Consider the following 19,606-nt stretch of genomic DNA (forward strand, 5'->3'; position numbering starts at 1 on the left):
ATATATATATATTATCAAATTTAAATTTATTTAGATTCAGTTAAAAATAAAGTTCTTTTTAATTTTTTGTTATTATACTAAAATCGATTTTAATATTAATTATTAAATTAAAATTAACTTAATAATTTAATTTTTGGATTAATTACAATTAATTTTAATTGATTCTAATTTAAATTTTAAGATTAAAATTTATTTTATTATAAATTATTATATTAAAAAGTTTTAATTTTAAATTATATTAAAATTAATTGCGATTAAATTTATTGTTAAATTGATTTGTTTTGATTGATATAATTATTTAATTAAAATTAGTTTAAATTATGAACAATTAAATTTAATAATTTAAAAATTAAATTAAATAAAAAAATTAAAAAGTATAAAAATAAAAAATAATAAAAAATAAATAAAATAAAAATATTAAGATTAAAATTTAAAAAAAATTGTAAAACTAGATTTAATTAAAATTGTTTCGTTAAAATTAAATTAATTTTTATTTTTACCAAAATTGAATTTTATTTGATATAAAATTGAATGGATTTGACATTACTTGAATTGAAGTTGATTGTGACTTGGATTAGACTGAAATTAATTGTGATTTGGATTATTAGATTGAAAATAAACTTGACTTGAAATTGGTTGTGAGTAGTTATTGATTTGAAATTATTATTGAATTGAAATTTGACTTGTGAATTGAAATTGGTTGTTACCTGGATTGTTGGACTGAAATGAATTGAAATTTGACTTGTAAATTGAAATTGGTTGTTACTTGGATTGTTGGACTGAAATTGATGATTTGAATTATTAGCGATAAAAATTTGATTGAATTAAAATTAATTATTGTGATTTGGATTAGAGGAATTAACATTGATTTTGAGGCTTGTATTATTGGATTGAAATTTGAATTAAATTGAAATTGATTATGATAGATTGTTAAATTGCAATTGATTGTAATTTGGATTTTTTATTAGATTAAAATTTAACTTAAATTGATATTAATTTTTATTTGATTCAAATTAGTTGTGATTTAAATTATTTAATTAAAATTAGCTTTTGTTTAAATCGTTTTTACTTACATCTAGATTAAAAGTAATTTTTATTTTGATTAAGATTAATTTTAACTTATTATTAGATTATTAAATTAAAATTAATTTTAATTAAATTATTAGTTTAAAGTTAGTTTCCATTTAAATTAATTAATTAAAATTATATTTTAATTCAAATTAATTTGATTAAAAAATAAATTTTAACTATAATTGTAAATTTAAATTAATTTTAATTTGATTAAAATTATTTTTGATATTACTTGATTTGAAGTGTTGGATTAAAATTAATTTTACTTTAAATTGTTGAATTAAAAATAATTTTTATTAAAATTATGAGATTAAAATTCTTTTATATTTTTCAATTTGTTGAAGATTCGTTCTTCGGATCGAATCCTCGAGGACGATCGAATTTTCTAGAATGTTTTTTGTTAAATTCCTTAGTGTTTACGCCAAGGAAACACGTGAAACCAACGTGTACACTCGCCGCTAATTGGCGTGTGTACATCGCCTGATTTTCCGATGGTCCAATCGAGGACCCCGATCGGCTGCCGCCCTACGCGAGCTCCGAAATTCGCGCAGCCCTCGAGTCAGTCCTCGAGAGAGCGAGCGCCGAGAAACATAAGTCTAGGTACGCGACGAACTTGTAGAAAGTGAATAAACTAAATTAAACCGTTTCAAAACGCGTACAATTATTTGATCACGTTAACCCGGCATCCTACAACGTCAAATCTTATACATAAAGAAATGGTCCTTCGAGCCGGATATTAAAAACCGATCGAGTGATAGTGAAATCGCGAAAATAACGGACTCCTTCGTTTCGTACCTTATTCGAACAATGGACAATTTCTGCCTCGTGTGCCTATATCGGGGCAGTAAATTTAAAAACGCAGTGATCCGCGGCAAGAGAAATACGCTAATTACGCGTTCTCGTTTAGAGTAGAAAACCTCCGTGTGCGGGAGTGAGACCGCGCTACAAGACAACAAGCCGTCGCGCGCGCTCCGAAACAGTCTATCTCTCTCTCTCTCTCGCGCTCTCTCCAAGACGTGAAGAGCGAGAGAGACGGTATCACGCCGCGCGCTCCGAAGCTCTCTCGCTCGCTCTCTCTCTCTCTAGCGGCGGCTCTCTCGGCCGCGCGCCTGCCGTCGCTCCGGCCTAAGCCGCGGCGCTCCGGCCACGTGACGGTCACGCGCCCTCACGTACCCGGTGTACATCGAATTCTGCATTTGAGTAGACAGAATCTCGACGTTGAAGTGTCACTTGCAGTGCAAGCGCCGCTATCACGCGCTTTGCAATCTTGCATTCGGACGGCAGTTAAACGCCGTTCGAGATTAGTGACTGCACGTGTACTCCGCTACTCGCGCTCAGTGACTCTCAACTCCGGCGCCGCTATCACGCGCCAGTGATTTTTAATTGAGTGCGGTGAACATACGCGAGTTATCCGCAAGCGCCGCAAGCACGCGCTTTGCGTTACGGTATTCGCAGTGACTCTCAATGATTAATCGTGACTCGTACTGATTAACAGTGACTCTCAGTGAACGTGCGTCGCTATCACGCGCACCGCACCGGTGAATCTTAACCAGTGCATTTTTCTCACTGACTTTTGACTCTCGCAGACCGAAGTGTAAACGACCGCGAACGCCGCTATCACGCGTACGCGTCGTGCATCTCTCTGTGACTCTCTCGATCATCTTGGTGATTTTCGACGTTTCTAAACATTTTAAAAGGTGCGCGACTCGCTATTTCGACGCCGCTATCACGCGTCCGCCGTCGTGCATCACTCTGTGCCTCTCTCGATTATCTTGTTGATTTTCGACGTTTCTAAACATTTAAAAAAGTGCGCGACTCGCTATTTCGACGCCGCTATCACGCGTCCGCGTCGTGCATATCTCTTGACTCTCTCGATCATCCCGGTGATTTTCGACGTTTCTAAGATTTAAAAAACCACGCGATTTGCAATTTCGACGCCGCTATCACGCGCCACGCAATCGCTTCGTGTGAGAAAGACAGCCGATAACGGCTTAACGAGACGTTGCGCTAGCTCGCGCTCGGACTCTCTCTCTCTCTCTCTCTCTCTCGCGCGTCAATCAGCGGGCGCTTCAAGTCCGCGCGCGCGCTTGAAGATTTCGCTTCAGTAGCGAATAATCGATAAACGATTCAACAATCCGGCATCGATAATCATGTCGACTGTCGTGAGTGACCTGCTCATCGAGCAGGGAGCTTGTATTGACGAGATCAAACGAGATCTCGTCAACTTCAAGAAGCTGGCCAAATCCAACGTGACACTCGCCAAGACGCGAAGTAGGCTTGCCAAGTTGGAGGAGCACTGGGCCGCCTGCCGCGGCCTTCATGTCAAACTGCTTCAAAAGACGACCACGGAGCAGCAAACGACCTTGCCGTATTTCACTCTGGAAGAGTTCCTGAGAGCTGAGGATGTCTACATCGACACGGCCGATCTGCTGCAAGATACGATAAGTCGATTATCTCCTAATACAATTCCGTTTACCGATCGTAGTTCCGATTCCTCCGTTCGCGAAACAAATAATCATTGCTTCCAATTGCCACGCATCGCGCTGCCAAAGTTTTCTGGGAAATTAACCGATTGGGAAAATTTCCGAAACATTTTCGAATCTCTTGTAGTAAGTAACGACGCTCTTTCAAATTCACAAAAATTTCATTACTTAAAAACGAGCGTAACGGGAGACGCTTCCTTGCTGATCAATAATTTAAAAATTTCCGATGCGAATTACGAATCTGCCTGGCAATTGTTAACCAATGAATACGACGATAAGCAAGCGTTAATCTATGCTCATTTACACGCGTTTATTAGCCTTCCGGTAATGAAAAGCGAGATTGTCAGCGATTTGCGAAAATTGCGCGACACAGTGTCTGCATCGTTAGCCGCGTTAAAAAATCTCGATCGTCCCGCAGAACAATGGGACGACATTCTTGTTTATACAATAACGCAAAAGTTTAGCGCGAGAACACGTACCGAATGGAATTTAAGGCGAATCAAACGAAATGAGCCTTCTTCTTATCAGGAGCTTAATGAGTTTTTAACTCTCCGTATACGCGGATTGTCGGACTTTGCCGATTCAAGCAAGGACTCCGGTTTTTCGAAAAATGATAAACCGCGTTTAACAGTAAACAACGTGACTGCCTTTAAATGTATTTGTTGCTCCGGTGAGCATCACGTTTCGAAATGCGAAGACTACGCGAAGAAATCAGCTTCACAGCGCTTTGCTCTCGCGCGCCAGCATAAACTCTGCTTTAACTGCTTAAAGTCCGGACATTTCCCGTCGAAATGCCCGAGCAAATATCGGTGCAGACAATGTCGTCGCTCGCATCACACATTGCTGCATTCAGCGGCAAATCAAAATGCCTCCGATAACTTGGCCAGTTCCGAGGCTACTATCTCCGAATCAGCGTCACAAGCCGCATCTAATGCGACTACTAATCAAACGGTCAATACGATTGCGGCCGTCCAGATAGTACCCCCCTCGCTTCAGGAACATCCAAATGTCCTTTTGGCGACCGCATGGGTCGACCTCCACACCGGGGAGGGTCGCTGCTTAAAGGTTCGCGCGTTGTTGGATCAAGGATCCACTTTTAGCTTTATATCAGAATCGCTCTCACAGGCGTTGCGCACTAAACGGCAACGAGCCGATTTACAAATTAAATGCTTCGGCGAAAAATACACGGGTACTGCGAAATCGCGCGTAAAACTACAGTTAACCCCGTGTGCTCAAGCCGATCCGAGCTTTCCTCTGACGGCTTACATTTTTCAACGCATTACTTCATACGCTGCCTCGCGGATTCAGCCCTTCGATGCGTGGCCTCATTTACAGGGTCTATCTTTTGCTGACCCTGATCCTTCCAGTCAACATCAAATTCATTTGTTGATCGGTGCTGACCTTTACGGCTCGCTTCTGAAGCGCGATGTCCGTCAAGGTCCTATTGGAACTCCGACAGCGCAATTGACCGCTCTCGGTTGGATCCTTTCCGGCCCCACAAATAGTAGGCCGACTACTACTGCTCAAGCATCTGTATTAAACTGCGTGTTGGAACAAAGCACGCACTCTCTTCTCCAGAAGTTCTGGGAAGATGAGGAGATCTCGCGGCCTGTCCCCCTCACGGAGGAGGAGGAGAGGTGCGAGGCTCATTTCATCGCCAACCACTATCGTACCCCTCAGGGACGCTATGCGGTTCGATTGCCCTTCAGGCATGATTTCCCGATAAAAATCGGTGATTCTTTGCACATTGCAACCTCGCTTTATAATAAAATGGAAGGAAAGCTACGGCTTCGTCCTGAACTTCACGCGCAGTACAACGAGTTCTTACGAGAGTACAATTCCCTCGGTCACATGAGGAAGGTGGAATTATCTGACCGCTCCGAGTTCGAGCCGGTATATATTCCTCATCATCCCGTTTTGCGCGACTCGAGTTGCACTACGAAATTGCGCGTTGTCTTCAACGCTTCGTGCAAAACGAGCAATAAGACTTCGCTTAACGATCACTTACTGATCGGTCAGAGACTGCAGCAAGACCTCTCCGCTATATTATTGCGCTGGCATCAATGGCAATTTGTTTACACGGCGGACATTGCTCAAATGTTCCGCCAAATTCTCGTGCATCCGTCTGACGCGGATTTTCAAAGAATCTTATGGCGATCGTCGGCCGATGGGCCGATTGAACACTATCGCCTTCTCACTGTAACGTACGGGCTCGCCCCCGCTCCGTACCTTGCAATGAGGGTACTGAAACAGCTTTCTCTAGATGAAGGCGACAACTATCCCGCGGCCGTTCCAATTCTCAGCGAGTCCCTCTACGTGGACGATGCACTCTTTGGAGCGGACGATACGACTTCATTGATAGAAGCTCGTGTCCAACTAGTTGAGATCCTGCGAAAGGGAGGTTTTCAACTACGAAAGTGGGCTTCTAATGCCTCCTCTCTTCTTCAAGGACTTTCGGCTCATCAGCCGGAAGTCACCGATCATTTACTCGTAAAAGAAGATAATCTCAAGGTTCTCGGGCTTTCATGGCTTGCTAAAGAGGACGCGTTCAAATTCGTGATAACTCCGTTGAGATCGGTTACGCACACGAAACGTTCCGTTCTCTCGTTCACGGCAAAATTATACGACCCACTAGGATGGGCTGCTCCGGTCGTTGTAACCGCGAAAATCTTGCTACAAGAATTATGGCTTCTCAAATGTGATTGGGACTCCCCTCTTCCAGAGGAGTTGCGCGATCGTTGGGAGAGCTACACCAACGATTTGGAATCATTGAACCGCGTCCGAATACCGCGTTGGACCGGTCGACATTCCAATAACCTCGCGTTCGAAATCCACGGGTTTGCCGACGCTTCAAACCGCGCTTACGCGGCGGTCGTTTATATTCGAGTGCTTCCTTCGCCAACGAAGTTTCAAATCACTCTGCTCGCTGCTAAAACAAAGGTCGCGCCGATCAAAACCGTAAGCATCCCGCGCTTGGAACTGAACGCTATCGTCCTCCTCAGCCGGCTAATCAAGTGGACCTTGACATCGTTGAAATTACCTCCGATTCCAATATACGGATGGACGGATTCGACCATCGCTCTCGCGTGGCTCCGTCAACATCCATCAAAATGGAGCACCTACGTGGCTAACCGCGTATCCGAGGTGCATACCGGTCTGGATTCCGTTTGTTGGAATCACGTTCCGTCTCGCGATAATCCGGCGGACTGTGCCTCGCGCGGCTTGACCGCCTCAGAGCTAGTGACTCACCCGCTATGGTGGAACGGTCCACGATGGCTTCAGAAACCATCAACTGCGTGGCCGATTCTGAATGTCTCAGCTCCGCTCGACTCTGTCACCGATCAGCAGGTGTCGGTGGAAAGAAGACGGCCTGTGACGCTCCATGTTCAAGAGGCCGAGGGTTGGGAACTCCCATATAGGTTCTCCACTTGGACCAAGCTTGTCCGCGTGACTGCCTATATGAATCGCTTTATTCATCGTGTAAAAGAAAAGAGCGCGTCTCGCTCCCAACAATCCCCCTTTCTGAACGCCGATGAGTTTAGGAGGGCGGAACTCTTCTGGTTGCGCTATCTGCAACAGAGATTCTTCGAACGGGAAACGCGCTCACTAAAGAATAACGGCACCATACCGCATTCGAGCTCGTTGAGCAGATTGAGTCCTTTTCTAGGAGAGGACTCTTTACTCCGTCTTGGCGGGCGGTTGACGAATTCCGCGCTCAGCTATGACGAGCAACATCCTATAATAATTCCGAAACATCATTTATCCGATCTCTTAATTGATCGCGCTCATAAATCCACGCTCCACGGGGGAACACAGCTAGTACTCCGTGTGCTGCGTCAGCGATACTGGATCATTGGAGGCCGCAGCTCAGTAAAGGCGCACATTCGAAAATGTGTAGTCTGCACTCGTCAAGCGGCTAAATTGTCTTCTCAGTTCATGGGCGACCTTCCAGCCGCTCGTGTCACCCCTTCGGCGCCTTTTACTCATTGTGGGGTTGATTACGCCGGCCCACTCCACGTAATTTCATTCGTCGGCAGAGGGCAAAAGGCCAGAAAGGTATATATCGCTCTGTTTGTTTGTCTTGCTACAAGGGCGATTCACCTCGAATTAGTGGAAGATTACTCCACGCCCGGCTTTCTTGCAGCCTATCAAAGGTTCGCTAGCCGAAGAGGTCTGCCGCGTCACATGTATAGCGACAACGGCACAAATTTTCATGGAGCCAACCACGAACTCCATCGACACTTTCAATCCTTATCGAAGGATGCTGAATTGCGAAACGCGCTCGCAGGCGACGGAGTGAACTGGCATTTCATTCCCTCCGCCGCTCCACATTTCGGCGGCCTTTGGGAGGCCGGAGTCAAGAGCCTTAAAACGCATCTGAGGCGCGCTGTTGGTTCCCACCCACTTTCGAGGGCTGAACTCGCGACGCTTCTATGTAAAATAGAAGCGTGCCTTAACTCGCGACCAATCGCTCCGCTTAGTGACGACCCGGGTGACTTGTCGGCGCTCACCCCGGGTCACTTTCTGATTGGACGGCCCCTCGTAGCCGTTCCGGAGGAATCGGTACTCGCGATCGACCCGCGTAGGCTCTCGCGATGGCAACTAGTCCGTGCCATGCAGGAAACCGTGTGGCGTGCCTGGTCACAGGATTATTTACATTCGCTTCAACAGCGAAACAAGTGGTGCAAGCAGTCTCCTAACTTCGCAATAGGCGAGTTAGTATTAGTTAAAAGTCCTGTGCTCCCTCCGAGCAAATGGGAGCTTGCCCGAGTACAGCAGATCCATCCTGGATCTGATGGACTCGTTCGAGTTGTGACCATACGCACCGCACGGTCCACATTGAAACGACCTATTGCGCAATTATGCCGACTGCCAATACGTGATAACTCTAACGCGTCCGCAACGGATGAAGCCGCTAACTTGTAAGAGTTATGTAATCTTCGAGACGACTTTCTCAGCGCGAGTCGTCTTCACCTGTATGTTTTGTAATCATCTTCCTCGACGATTCGTTCCCGCTTCGTTTAAATTTATTTCGCATTCGTTCGCATACGAGGCGGGCGGTATGTTGAAGATTCGTTCTTCGGATCGAATCCTCGAGGACGATCGAATTTTCTAGAATGTTTTTTGTTAAATTCCTTAGTGTTTACGCCAAGGAAACACGTGAAACCAACGTGTACACTCGCCGCTAATTGGCGTGTGTACATCGCCTGATTTTCCGATGGTCCAATCGAGGACCCCGATTGGCTGCCGCCCTACGCGAGCTCCGAAATTCGCGCAGCCCTCGAGTCAGTCCTCGAGAGAGCGAGCGCCGAGAAACATAAGTCTAGGTACGCGACGAACTTGTAGAAAGTGAATAAACTAAATTAAACCGTTTCAAAACGCGTACAATTATTTGATCACGTTAACCCGGCATCCTACAACGTCAAATCTTATACACAATTAATATTAAATTAAATTAAATATACTAATTTCATTAATTTTAAACTGAAATAAATAAAAATTGATATAAAGTATTAGTATAATGATAATTATTATTTGATTATTATTTAATGATACATAAATTAAAATTGATTATTGAAATTGGTTTTTTTTCTCTTAAATTAAAGTTGGCTGTAATTTGAACTAAAATTGACTTTGGCTTGATGTTGAATTGAAATTGACTTTGATTTAGATTATTTAATTATTTTATTACACTACTAATTAATTATGCCTCGAAGAAAAGTAGTTCGAACTGCTGAAGAAGAAGAAGAATTCCAGTGTAATAAACGAGAAAGAAAAGCAAAATCTCAGATGGAAAGACGGGAAATGAAACGAATGATAACTAAACAAGATTGTCAATCTTTATCAAATAGCAGTGAGATTTGTCTAAATATAGCGCAAACTTTAACAAGCTTCTCGAAAAATATAGTAATAGATCATGTTGTTTCACAATCAGTTAATTCATATATGAAAGTACTATCTCCAACAAATAATGTTAATGCCACAATCTCCACTTGATTCCTCTCGACCAATAGAGCCAAACGCGATGTTATTGCGACAATTATGAAAGAAAGAACATTTGAAAAAGGAATTTGAATCCTATGGTTGGGATCTCAAAAATTCCCCTTGTTCCTTCTCTTAACATCCCCTGTAAAGAAATAGGCGAGAAAATAAGTATTCTCATTATTGTTCGTTGCGTCTGGACCTAATTACGACGCTTTGGGTGGGTAGGGGGGTATAAACATTGAGAAGAATATTTATTCGTAAGTGTCTGAATAGCTCAGTTGGAAGAGCAGTCGCCCGGCAAGCGGAAGGTCTCGGGTTCGTGTCCCGATTCAGCCGACTTTCGGACCAATATTTTTCAAGTGGAGATTGTAACTTTAAAAATTAAAAGAGCTGACTCAATAAGTATTCTCATTAAATAATGTTAATGTTAACGATGATACTAATATAATTAGAAATGTTCACAATTCAACTACAGAAACTTTATTAAATAACAATATTACTTTCTCTATACCTAGCACATCACACAATATAATTGATAAAAGTAAAAATGCAAATTGTAATGAAAAAACTCGAGCTTTAAAAAAAGGATTTGTAGATATTAATAAATCTTATACTACTCAACTACAAAATATCATAGAGTATTACATAGGAGAAATGAATATATATTGTGAACATTGTGGTGCAAAACATTTTAATTCTGAAAAAGTAGCTAATAAGGGTAATTCATTTAATGATTGTTGCAGCCATGGTTCTGTTAAGTTAGATTCTTTACCACAACCTCCGTATGAACTTTATGAATTATTTATTGGAAATCATCAAAAATCAAGTCATTTTTATAATCATATTTGTGGTTACAATAATACATTTTCATTCGCGTCATTTAATGCAAACTTAGCAGATTTTAGTGCGCAAAGACGTGGACCTTATTGTTTTAAAATTCAAGGACAAATTTATTATCAAATTAATACTGCGTTATATCCCTCATCTAAGGAAATGCCAAGTTATGGTCAACTTTTTATTGTGGATAATAATGAAGCAACAGAATGTCGATTACATCGAAATTCGAATCTTGATAAAGAAATTTTACATTTAATAGATAATATAATGCGTACGAATAATGTTTTTGCACAATCTTACCGAATGATGCATGAAGAAATTGAACAAATCACTGAAAATAATAGTATACGTGAATTACAATTGGGATTTTTGACAAAAAAGGCATTGATCGTGGCCGATACAATGTGCAAAAAGTAAATGAAGTTGCAGCTGTTTTTTCTACTACAGCAGATGGTGAAATTCCGGAAACTTATGTAACAATATATAATAAAAATGAGAAAACGTTACAACAAGTCAGTACAATGAATCCAAATGTAGAACCATGGATTTATCCATTATTCTATCCATATGGTAATCAAGGATGGCATGATAATTTACAACGTAAGAATTGTAAATAAACGAGTAAGTACAGCTGCATATGTAAAATATCACATAGTTATACGTGATAATTTTAATATTTTTATTATGGGCAGACGATTATTCCAACAATGGCTTGTAGATAGTTATATAAAAATTGAAAAGGATCGAATTAATTATTGTAAACAGAATCAAAAACAATTACGAGCTGAAACTTATCAAGGATTAATTGATTATTTAGCAAACACCGCCAATAATAACAATGCTCATATTGGAAAAATGATTATACTTCCATCGACATTTGTGGGTTCACCGCGTAATATGTTGCAACATTATCAAGATGCAATGGCTATTGTTCGGAAATATGGAAAACCAGATATCTTTGTTACTATGACTTGTAATCCAAATTGGCGCGAAATTAAAGAAAATTTACTTCCAAATCAACAACCTGCAGATAGGCCAGATATATGTGCTCGGGTATTTAATATAAAAGAGGATTATTTAATCGATATTATTGTTAGACAAAAATTTTTTGGTGAAGTTTTAGCATATGTTTACGTAATAGAATTTCAAAAACGTGGATTACCACATATACATTTATTGATTACATTAAAACAGAATTGTAAGATATCAAATTCTGAAATAGTTGATAAATTTATTTCTGCAGAAATTCCTGATCCTAATGAAAATGAAAGTTTACATAATGTTGTAATGAAACATATGATTCATGGACCATGTGGAAATTGGTGTTTGATAAATGATAAATGTTCAAAACATTTTCCAAAACCATTTCGACCTGAGACGACTATGGATGAAGATGGTTACCCGCACTATCGTCGAAGAAATAATGGATTGCTGTACGAAAGACCTGGACGATACGTTGTTGATAATTGATATGTTGTTCCATTTAATCCAACGCTTTTACTTTTATTCAATAGTCATATTAATGTTGAAATAGTTTCGAGTATACGGTCAGTAAAATATTTATATAAATATATTTATAAAGGTCATGATGCAGCATCTATAGTTATTGGAGAAAATATAGATAAAACTATAAATCATGATGAAATTCAAAATTTTATTGAAGCTCGGTATGTCGGGCCTGTGGAAGCATGTTGGCGCATTTTAAGTAAACCTTTGCAAGAAAAAAGTCACGCTATATTTCGTTTACCGGTTCATTTACCAAATGAACATAATGTAATAATCAATGATAATATTAATAATGATGCGATAAGATCTGCTGTAGAACGAGTAACAATGTTGTTAGATTATTTTGAGTTAAATGTTCGAGATGAAGAAGCAAAACAATATTTATACAGTGATATTCCATGTCATTATGTATTTAAAAAAATAAAAATTAGTGGCAAAATTATTAATCGCTGGGAGAAACGTCAAAAATACTTTAATTGTATTGGTCGTATGTATTCCGTCAGCCCATCTCAGATAGAATTGTTTCATTTACGTATACTTTTATTATATGTTAAAGGAGCTACAAGTTTTCAAGAATTAAGAACAGTTAATAACGAAACACATCAAACTTTCACTGCCGCATGTTTAGCATTAGGACTCATAGAAGATGATGAGGAATGGTATCGTGCAATGAATGAAGCGAAAATTTGGATGATGCCAAGACAACTTCGTAATTTATTTGTACGAATTTTGATTCATTGCCAACCAGTTCATCCAAAGAAATTATGGGATAAGTTTAAAATAGATATGTCGGAAGATTATGCAAGAAGATTTGGACCTATAATAGGAATAAAGAAAGTTTATAATTATATTACTAATGTGCTTCAAATGGAAGGTTCGAATATTGCTAATTTTCCTGAATTAGAACAAGAAATTATTGAACAAGAAATAAATAATGAAGAACAAATTGAGGAAAATACATCGATAGATATGCAACAATATGAACAATTAAATATAGAACAAAAAGAAATTGTTGATACTGTTTTGGAAGCGTTTTTGCGACTATCGCTCGCCTCGACTTATTGTCTGCGCGAGCGAGCACACAGCTGATCAACCAAAAAAAAACTATATACATAAACACGGCTTGTTATTGCCCGCTCTCTGATTTCGTGTTATTTCCCTCTTTTTTCTCCGAAACCGGCGGGTTCCTGCGATCCGACGGTCGATTCCGAGTAAGTCTGCGTTCAGCCGTCTAAGCGATCACAAGTCAGTGATACTCCATCGAAACAGTTTTCGCTCTGTATTTTGCGAAAAGTGCGTTCACCGAATACCTCCGAGTTTGTGGATCTTTGCGCTGTAGCGATTTTAACCCGCTCCCGTTGCAAGAAGGACGAGCGAAAGACTACCAGACCAGAGGAACGACACCATAATTATTATTTAATTAATAAAATTGAAGGGGCCTTCGAAAACCAACCCGGCTATCGTCAATCGTCCTTAATATTCCTTGCCCACCGATCGTTCAATAAACGATTAAAACCACACATAATTTTGGTCCTTCGAGCCGGATCGGTGGCAAGACGAAACCAGGCATTGACGATCTGCCGGCATCATGTCGAACGTGGAGGAGATAGTCAGCGATCAGACACAGCTGATGTACTCTGTCGCACGAGTTCTGCCAAATTTCAAGAAACTTGGCCAAGCACGGATGACTCGTGCCGTTACCAAGGAGCGCCTCGCCAACCTGAAGGTCATCTTTTCGAAGTGCCAGGAACTCCATTCGAAAATCACTCGTCTGGCCAGTGATACTCAGAAGCAGCAGCTGCCTTACTTCAAGGAGCAGCAGTTTTTCGCCTGCGAGGACGTCTTCAACGAAACATCCGACTACATGGCAGAAATTCTCGAGGCCTTCGAACCAGGACCGCGGCATCAGTCAACAACCTTGGACGTAAGCAACCCTTCCGAATTCTCTCGCCGGTCGTCACATTTGCCCAAGCTACACTTACCGACGTTCGAGGGAGGCTTTGACAAATGGGAAAATTTCCGCGACCGATTCACCTCGTTAATCGCTAACGATACCTCGCTGTCAAATGTCGATCGTTTGCATTATCTTTGTTCGTGTGTAAAGGGTGAAGCTAGTAAGGCGTTGAGCCACCTCGCGATTACAGACGCGAATTACGTTGTCGCGTGGAACCTCTTAATTTCACGTTACGAAAATAAGCGACGCTTGATTACCGGGCATTTGCAAACATTAGTTGATTTACCCGCGGTTCCGAGCAAAAACTCCAAAGACCTTCGGTACCTTTGTGATCAGACCAACGCCGCGATACATGCGTTAAAGAATCTCGGGCGTCCGGTCGAGCACTGGGATGATCTATTGGTCTTCCTCGTTTCGCAGAAACTCGATAAATCAACTCGGGAGGCGTGGGAGATAAAGCTTGGCGAAACCAGCGAGTATCCTCGCTTTAAAGATCTTACGCAATTTATCGATACTCGAATTCGCGCATTCGACGCGATCGCTCCCGCGAATCCGAAAGAGAAAGCATCCGAGTCGAATAAATCGGCGAAACGCCACGTACTCGCCTCCAATTCCGGCGTTCCCGCGAACGTCACGTGCCCTGTCTGTAAAGCCAAACATTTATTATACCAGTGCTCGACCTTCGCTAGCAAAACACCGTCCGAACGATTCGAGTTAATCCGTCTCAACCGACGGTGTATCAATTGCTTCAGCGCGAAGCACGTTGTGAAGGAATGCACGAGCCCGCGCACATGCAAACAGTGTCAGAAAAAGCACCACTCGCTCTTGCATTTTGACACATCCGCCAATCAAGGAGATACCATCGAATCCGCGGTCGCGACGACGTCGAGCGACTCGAGTAATAGCGACGTCACAACGCATCTCTCCACAAACATGGTGTCACCGCAGGCCGCGATTCTCCTCGCAACTGCCCGCGTTCGCGTGCATTCGCCACAAGGACGAGTAGTTACTGTTCGCGCATTGATTGATCAAGGTTCCGCAGTTACGCTTATCACCGAATCAATCGCCCAATGCCTACGGTTACCGCGCGTCAAGCAAGCCGTTCGGATTGCCGGCATCGGCGATAAACAATCCGTATCGCATCACGCAGTTACCGTCATCGTAACTCCTGCGTTCGGCGATGAACCTGCGTACTCGACGACCGCTCTTGTTCTCCCTTGCTTAACAAAATATACGCCAAATCGTACAAATTCCGCGTGTCGCTGGTCGCATATATCTGGATTGCGTTTAGCCGACGGAGATCTCATGAGTCGCGATCCGATCGACGTCATTATCGGCGCCGACCTGTATGGCCTGATCCTCCTCGACGGTATTCGAAAAGGATCCGTTAACGAGCCTACGGCTCAAAAAACCACTCTTGGCTGGATCCTCTCCGGACCCGTCACTCCCATCTCCACTGATCCACGCGCATCTGTGCAGGTGCATCATGGAACCGTCCTTGAATCTCTCGACTCCATTCTCCGTAAATTTTGGGAAATTGAGGATATTCCCCTCTCATCTTTTCCAAATCCCGAAGATCTCGAATGTGAGGAACATTTTTCGTCCACTCACTACCGCACGCCTCAAGGGCGTTACGTCGTTCGGTTACCCTTTAAAGGTCACACCGCAGTCTCGTTAGGCGAATCGCGCGCCGTCGCCTTCGTCAGCCTTCAACGCCTCGAACGGCGTTTCCTTCGTCAGCCGGAAACGGCTTCCGCCTATCGCGAATTCCTTACCGAGTATCGTCAACTCGGTCATATGACCATCGCGCCAGCGGATAATCGCCGTGGGAATGCACTCCACCGCTATTATATCCCGCATCATGCTGTCGTACGAGACAGCAGTGCCACGACGCGCTTACGCGTCGTTTTCAACGCGTCGTGTCGAACCTCGGACGGCACATCCTTGAACGATCACTTGATGGTCGGGCCTAAGCTCCAGCTCGATCTCGCCACGGTGCTAATGCGATGGCGTCAACATCGCTATGTCTACACTGCCGACATCGCAAAGATGTATCGGCAAATTCTAGTTGACCAACGCGATGTTGACTACCAGAGGATTCTGTGGCGAGAGTCTCCGGAACAACCAGTCGAGGAGTATCAACTACTCACAGTTACCTACGGCACCGCTTCCGCTCCTTACCTCGCTCTCCGTATCTTGCGACAGTTAGCGCAAGATGAAGGCGCCTCATTTCCGCTCGCGGTTCCGGTTCTCCTTTCGCAACTTTACGTCGACGACAGCGTGTTCGGCGCCGACGATAAAATTCTCGCGCGCCAGACTCGCGACCAACTTGTCGCTTTATTAGAAAAGGGCGGTTTTCGCTTGAGAAAATGGGCAAGCAATTGCGCAGATCTTCTATCGGATATTGATCCGTCCGATCACGGTCTTGCCTGCTCAAAGGAGCTATATGATGATGAGCGATTGAGCGTGCTAGGTCTCACGTGGGACCCGTGTCGCGATGTCTTTCGGGTTAAAGTTTCTCTCCCGACACATATTTCGAAAACGAAACGCGAGATCTTATCGACCATCGCCAAACTATTTGATCCGCTCGGTTGGATCACCCCCGTCGTGATTACCGCAAAAATATTTCTGCCAACATTGTGGCAATTAAAATGCGATTGGGACGACGACATTCCCGGCGATTACGCAACCGACTGGGAACGCTATTATTCGCACTTATCGTGCCTTCATCAACTCGAAATCGCGCGCTGGACGCGATCCGGCTCTCATACCTTGAAAACGGAGTTACACGGTTTCTCAGACGCCTCTACGAAAGCCTATGCGGCGGTAGTCTACCTCCGTAACATTAACATCGACGGATCGGTCGACGTTTTCTTGCTCGCCGCGAAGTCCAAGGTCGCCCCTCTCAAAACATTAAGCGTTCCGCGTCTCGAGTTAGCCGCTGCACATCTTCTTTCGCGCCTCGTGCAGTTCGTTCGAACGACGCTTCAACTGCCGAACATCGAAATACATTGTTGGACGGATTCCACCATAACGCTAGCCTGGCTAAGTAAATCGCCGTCTTGCTGGCGAACGTTCGTAGCAAATCGCGTCGCGGCCATTCAAACGACCTTACCGGACATACCGTGGCGCCATGTTCCGACTTACGACAACGCCGCCGATGCCGCGTCCCGTGGTCTTGCTCCGGAGGAACTAGCTCCACATCCGTTATGGTGGCACGGACCCCCGTGGCTGTCTTTGCCTCCAACCTCTTGGCCGAACGGCAATCTCATACAAGATGAGATCACATCCACCGATCTTTTGGAAAAACGAAACGTACACGTCACGGATTCTCCGGCGCCTCCGGAATTATGGGATCTCGCTTTTCGCTTCTCATCATGGCCGAAATTGCTTCGCGTGACCTCATATCTAATTCGATTCGGGAATCTCGCGCGACGGCAAAATCAATCACTCGAACGCAGTTCGCGCGTCGACGAAATCGCCGCAGCCAAAGCGTACTGGCTCCGCTGTATACAGGCAGCTATGTTTCCCGCTGAATTAGTCTGTCTCGCTGCGAAGAGATCCGTGTCCAAATCCAGTCCGCTTTCATCTCTCAATCCTTCGCTGAGCGACGACGGACTCATCCGCGTCCGCGGACGTCTACGTCACGCTCGCCTGCCAGATTCGACGAAGTACCCGATCGTCCTTCGGTCGCATCCTCTCCTTTCCCTCATCATCGATCATCACCATCATCGCATGCTACACGGCGGTTCACAACTCACTCTCGCATCCTTACGTTCCGAATTCTGGATTCTTCGCGCTCGCACTTGTACCCGCGCAGTCCTTCACAAATGTGTGCGATGTGCCCGCGAGGCTGCGACCATTCCAAATGAACTCATGGGAGATCTTCCGTCGGTTCGCGTAAATCGCGCGGCGCGACCGTTTTCACACACGGGAGTCGATTATGCTGGTCCTATTTTGTTACGAAGTACACCCGGGCGCGGACATAAGTCTCACAAAGCGTACATCGCCCTGTTTGTATGCCTCACTACTAAGGCTATCCACCTTGAAGTCGTGACCGATTATACTTCGGCCACCTTTATCGCGGCGTATCATCGGTTCGTGTCCAGACGAGGTCTTCCCCAGGGGATGTATTGCGATAATGGCACAACTTTCCAAGGAGCCGATCGCGAATTAGCCGATGCACATCGTCGCGCCCTCCGCGATCCAAATTTTATTGAGGCGACCGCTTGCGAAAAAACATCGTGGCATTTCCTTCCCCCGGCCGCCCCACATTTCGGTGGTCTCTGGGAGGCCGGTGTGCGTAGCGTCAAAACGCACCTCAAACGTTGCATAGGTGCTCACACTCTCACGTACGAAGAAATGAACACCCTTCTCTGTAAAATCGAAGCGTGTTTAAATTCTCGACCGTTATCCGCCGTCTCCGAGAATCTGGAAGACTACCGCGTTTTAACTCCTGGGCATTTTTTAATCGGCGCTCCGTTAGCAGCGGTTCCCGAACCCAGCGTTCTCGACCTGCATGAAAATCGATTGTCACGCTGGCAGATGACGCAGCGCATCACCGAAGGTTTTTGGAGATCTTGGCGCAACGATTACTTGCTCACCCTCCAACAACGCCCAAAATGGCGAATTGTACAAAAATTAGCGCGCGTCGGTCAATTAGTTCTTCTACGAAATCCGCTAGCTCCCCCGAGTCAATGGGAGCTCGGCCGAATTGTTGCGTGCCATCCCGGAGCCGACGGCTTGACGAGAGTCGTCACCGTCCGAACGAGCCGCGCAGAATATAAGCGCCCTATCACCAAAATTTGTTATCTTCCCGTCGACATCAATCAAGAGATGTCAATGATATCCGGCTCGGCGGGCGGAGATAAAAAGTAAAGCGAGCACTTGCTCATATATATATCTCGTTTTTGTTTGTTTGCGTTTGTTTAATTTGTTTTAAAATTTAATCAACTATATTCTTATGTATACCTTTGTCACTGGTCTCGTAATCACGATAAGACTGTTCAAATCGATAGAGTGGATCTCTCAATCGATTGTAAACGTTATCGTCGTTGGTGCAAACCGAAGTGCATCTCTTGTTCGTCACAATGCGCATTTCGAATGTGTTCATTCGAGGCGGGCGGTATGTTTTGGAAGCGTTTTTGCGACTATCGCTCGCCTCGACTTATTGTCTGCGCGAGCGAGCACACAGCTGATCAACCAAAAAAAAACTATATACATAAACACGGCTTGTTATTGCCCGCGCTCTGATTTCGTGTTATTTCCCTCTTTTTTCTCCGAAACCGGCGGGTTCCTGCGATCCGACGGTCGATTCCGAGTAAGTCTGCGTTCAGCCGTCTAAGCGATCACAAGTCAGTGATACTCCATCGAAACAGTTTTCGCTCTGTATTCTGCGAAAAGTGCGTTCACCGAATACCTCCGAGTTTGTGGATCTTTGCGCTGTAGCGATTTTAACCCGCTCCCGTTGCAAGAAGGACGAGCGAAAGACTACCAGACCAGAGGAACGACACCATAATTATTATTTAATTAATAAAATTGAAGGGAGCCTTCGAAAACCAACCCGGCTATCGTCAATCGTCCTTAATATTCCTTGCCCACCGATCGTTCAATAAACGATTAAAACCACACAGATACTATTTTAGAAGCAACAATAACAAATAACAATAACAATAATTATTTTTATATCGATGGTCCAGGTGGTTCTGGTAAAACATTCATTTATACAACCTTATATTACTTACTTAAAAATAGTGAAAAAATAGTTAGT

At 43.7% G+C, this 19,606-nt stretch overlaps 2 protein-coding genes across 2 annotated transcripts; both read left to right on the plus strand.

The window, feature by feature from the left end:
* The first annotated feature begins 3,221 nt into the window (after window positions 1–3,221).
* Window positions 3,222–8,480, plus strand: LOC146723374 (uncharacterized). The gene has a single exon (XM_085482433.1). It carries the CDS (start codon window positions 3,222–3,224, stop codon window positions 8,478–8,480), a length of 5,259 nt encoding a protein of 1,752 aa, XP_085338559.1.
* A 4,990-nt stretch (window positions 8,481–13,470) lies between these two features.
* Window positions 13,471–18,714, plus strand: LOC114945927 (uncharacterized). Its single transcript, XM_029322284.2, has one exon. It carries the CDS (start codon window positions 13,471–13,473, stop codon window positions 18,712–18,714), a length of 5,244 nt encoding a protein of 1,747 aa, XP_029178117.2.
* The last annotated feature ends 892 nt before the right edge of the window (window positions 18,715–19,606 follow it).

This window comes from Nylanderia fulva, unplaced genomic scaffold (assembly GCF_048542155.1).
Source record: "Nylanderia fulva isolate GAGA-0341 unplaced genomic scaffold, ASM4854215v1 Scaffold201, whole genome shotgun sequence".
NCBI lineage: Eukaryota > Metazoa > Arthropoda > Insecta > Hymenoptera > Formicidae > Nylanderia > Nylanderia fulva.

Coding starts and splice junctions, on each gene's coding strand:
- LOC114945927 (XM_029322284.2), top strand. CDS start 13,471: ATGTCGAACGTGGAGGAGATAGTCAGCGATCAGACACAGCTGATGTAC.
- LOC146723374 (XM_085482433.1), top strand. CDS start 3,222: ATGTCGACTGTCGTGAGTGACCTGCTCATCGAGCAGGGAGCTTGTATT.